This window comes from Propithecus coquereli, unplaced genomic scaffold (genome assembly GCF_000956105.1).
Source record: "Propithecus coquereli isolate 6110/MARCELLA unplaced genomic scaffold, Pcoq_1.0 Scaffold714, whole genome shotgun sequence".
Lineage (NCBI taxonomy): Eukaryota > Metazoa > Chordata > Mammalia > Primates > Indriidae > Propithecus > Propithecus coquereli.
The window spans coordinates 20,018-20,467 of record NW_012153219.1 but is presented as its reverse complement, the minus strand read 5'-3'; the positions used below and the strand labels follow the sequence as shown (position 1 = coordinate 20,467).

The 450-nt window shown below is 38.0% G+C and overlaps 1 protein-coding gene across 1 annotated transcript in view; it reads right to left on the bottom strand.

The window, feature by feature from the left end:
- LOC105824123 (chromosome unknown open reading frame, human C17orf104) overlaps window positions 1–385 on the bottom strand; it is a 7,963-nt gene extending 7,578 nt beyond the window's left edge. The window contains exon 1 of the mRNA XM_012661493.1: window positions 8–385. Coding sequence (XP_012516947.1) covers window positions 8–385 — 378 coding nt within the window. The remainder of the gene's footprint in view (window positions 1–7) is intronic.
- Between the last annotated feature and the right edge of the window lie 65 nt (window positions 386–450).

Sequence of the window (450 nt, the reverse complement as noted above, 5' to 3'; positions counted from 1 at the left end):
GATTTGAACCAAGTTGTTGAAAACCCTGATTATGCCTTAAATCTCCCATCATATAATTATTAGAAAAGCATGACGCCTGTGTGCGATTCACACGGCTATTAATATTGTTGTCTCCACTTCCCTGTCTGTGGCTATTAAAATGACCCTGTGACTCCAACAGATCTTGATATGTATTTTGAGATAAGCCATCTAAATGCTTTGGACCTTCCTCAGGATCATAATGTCCACCCTGGGGCTTGGCTTGAAAATTATGTTTGTTTACATTTTCAGTGATCCCATACTGTTGAGCTGAATAGTTATCACAAAATCCATTTGGCTGCTTTATTTTTTTATGGGTAACCGATTCAAAGAGATTTTCTTCTCCAGTTTTTGTCAGTCCTTCCATGTGATTGATAGATTGAATTCTTTCTGCACCATAATATCCACAGTATGTGATCTTTTGGCCAGGTG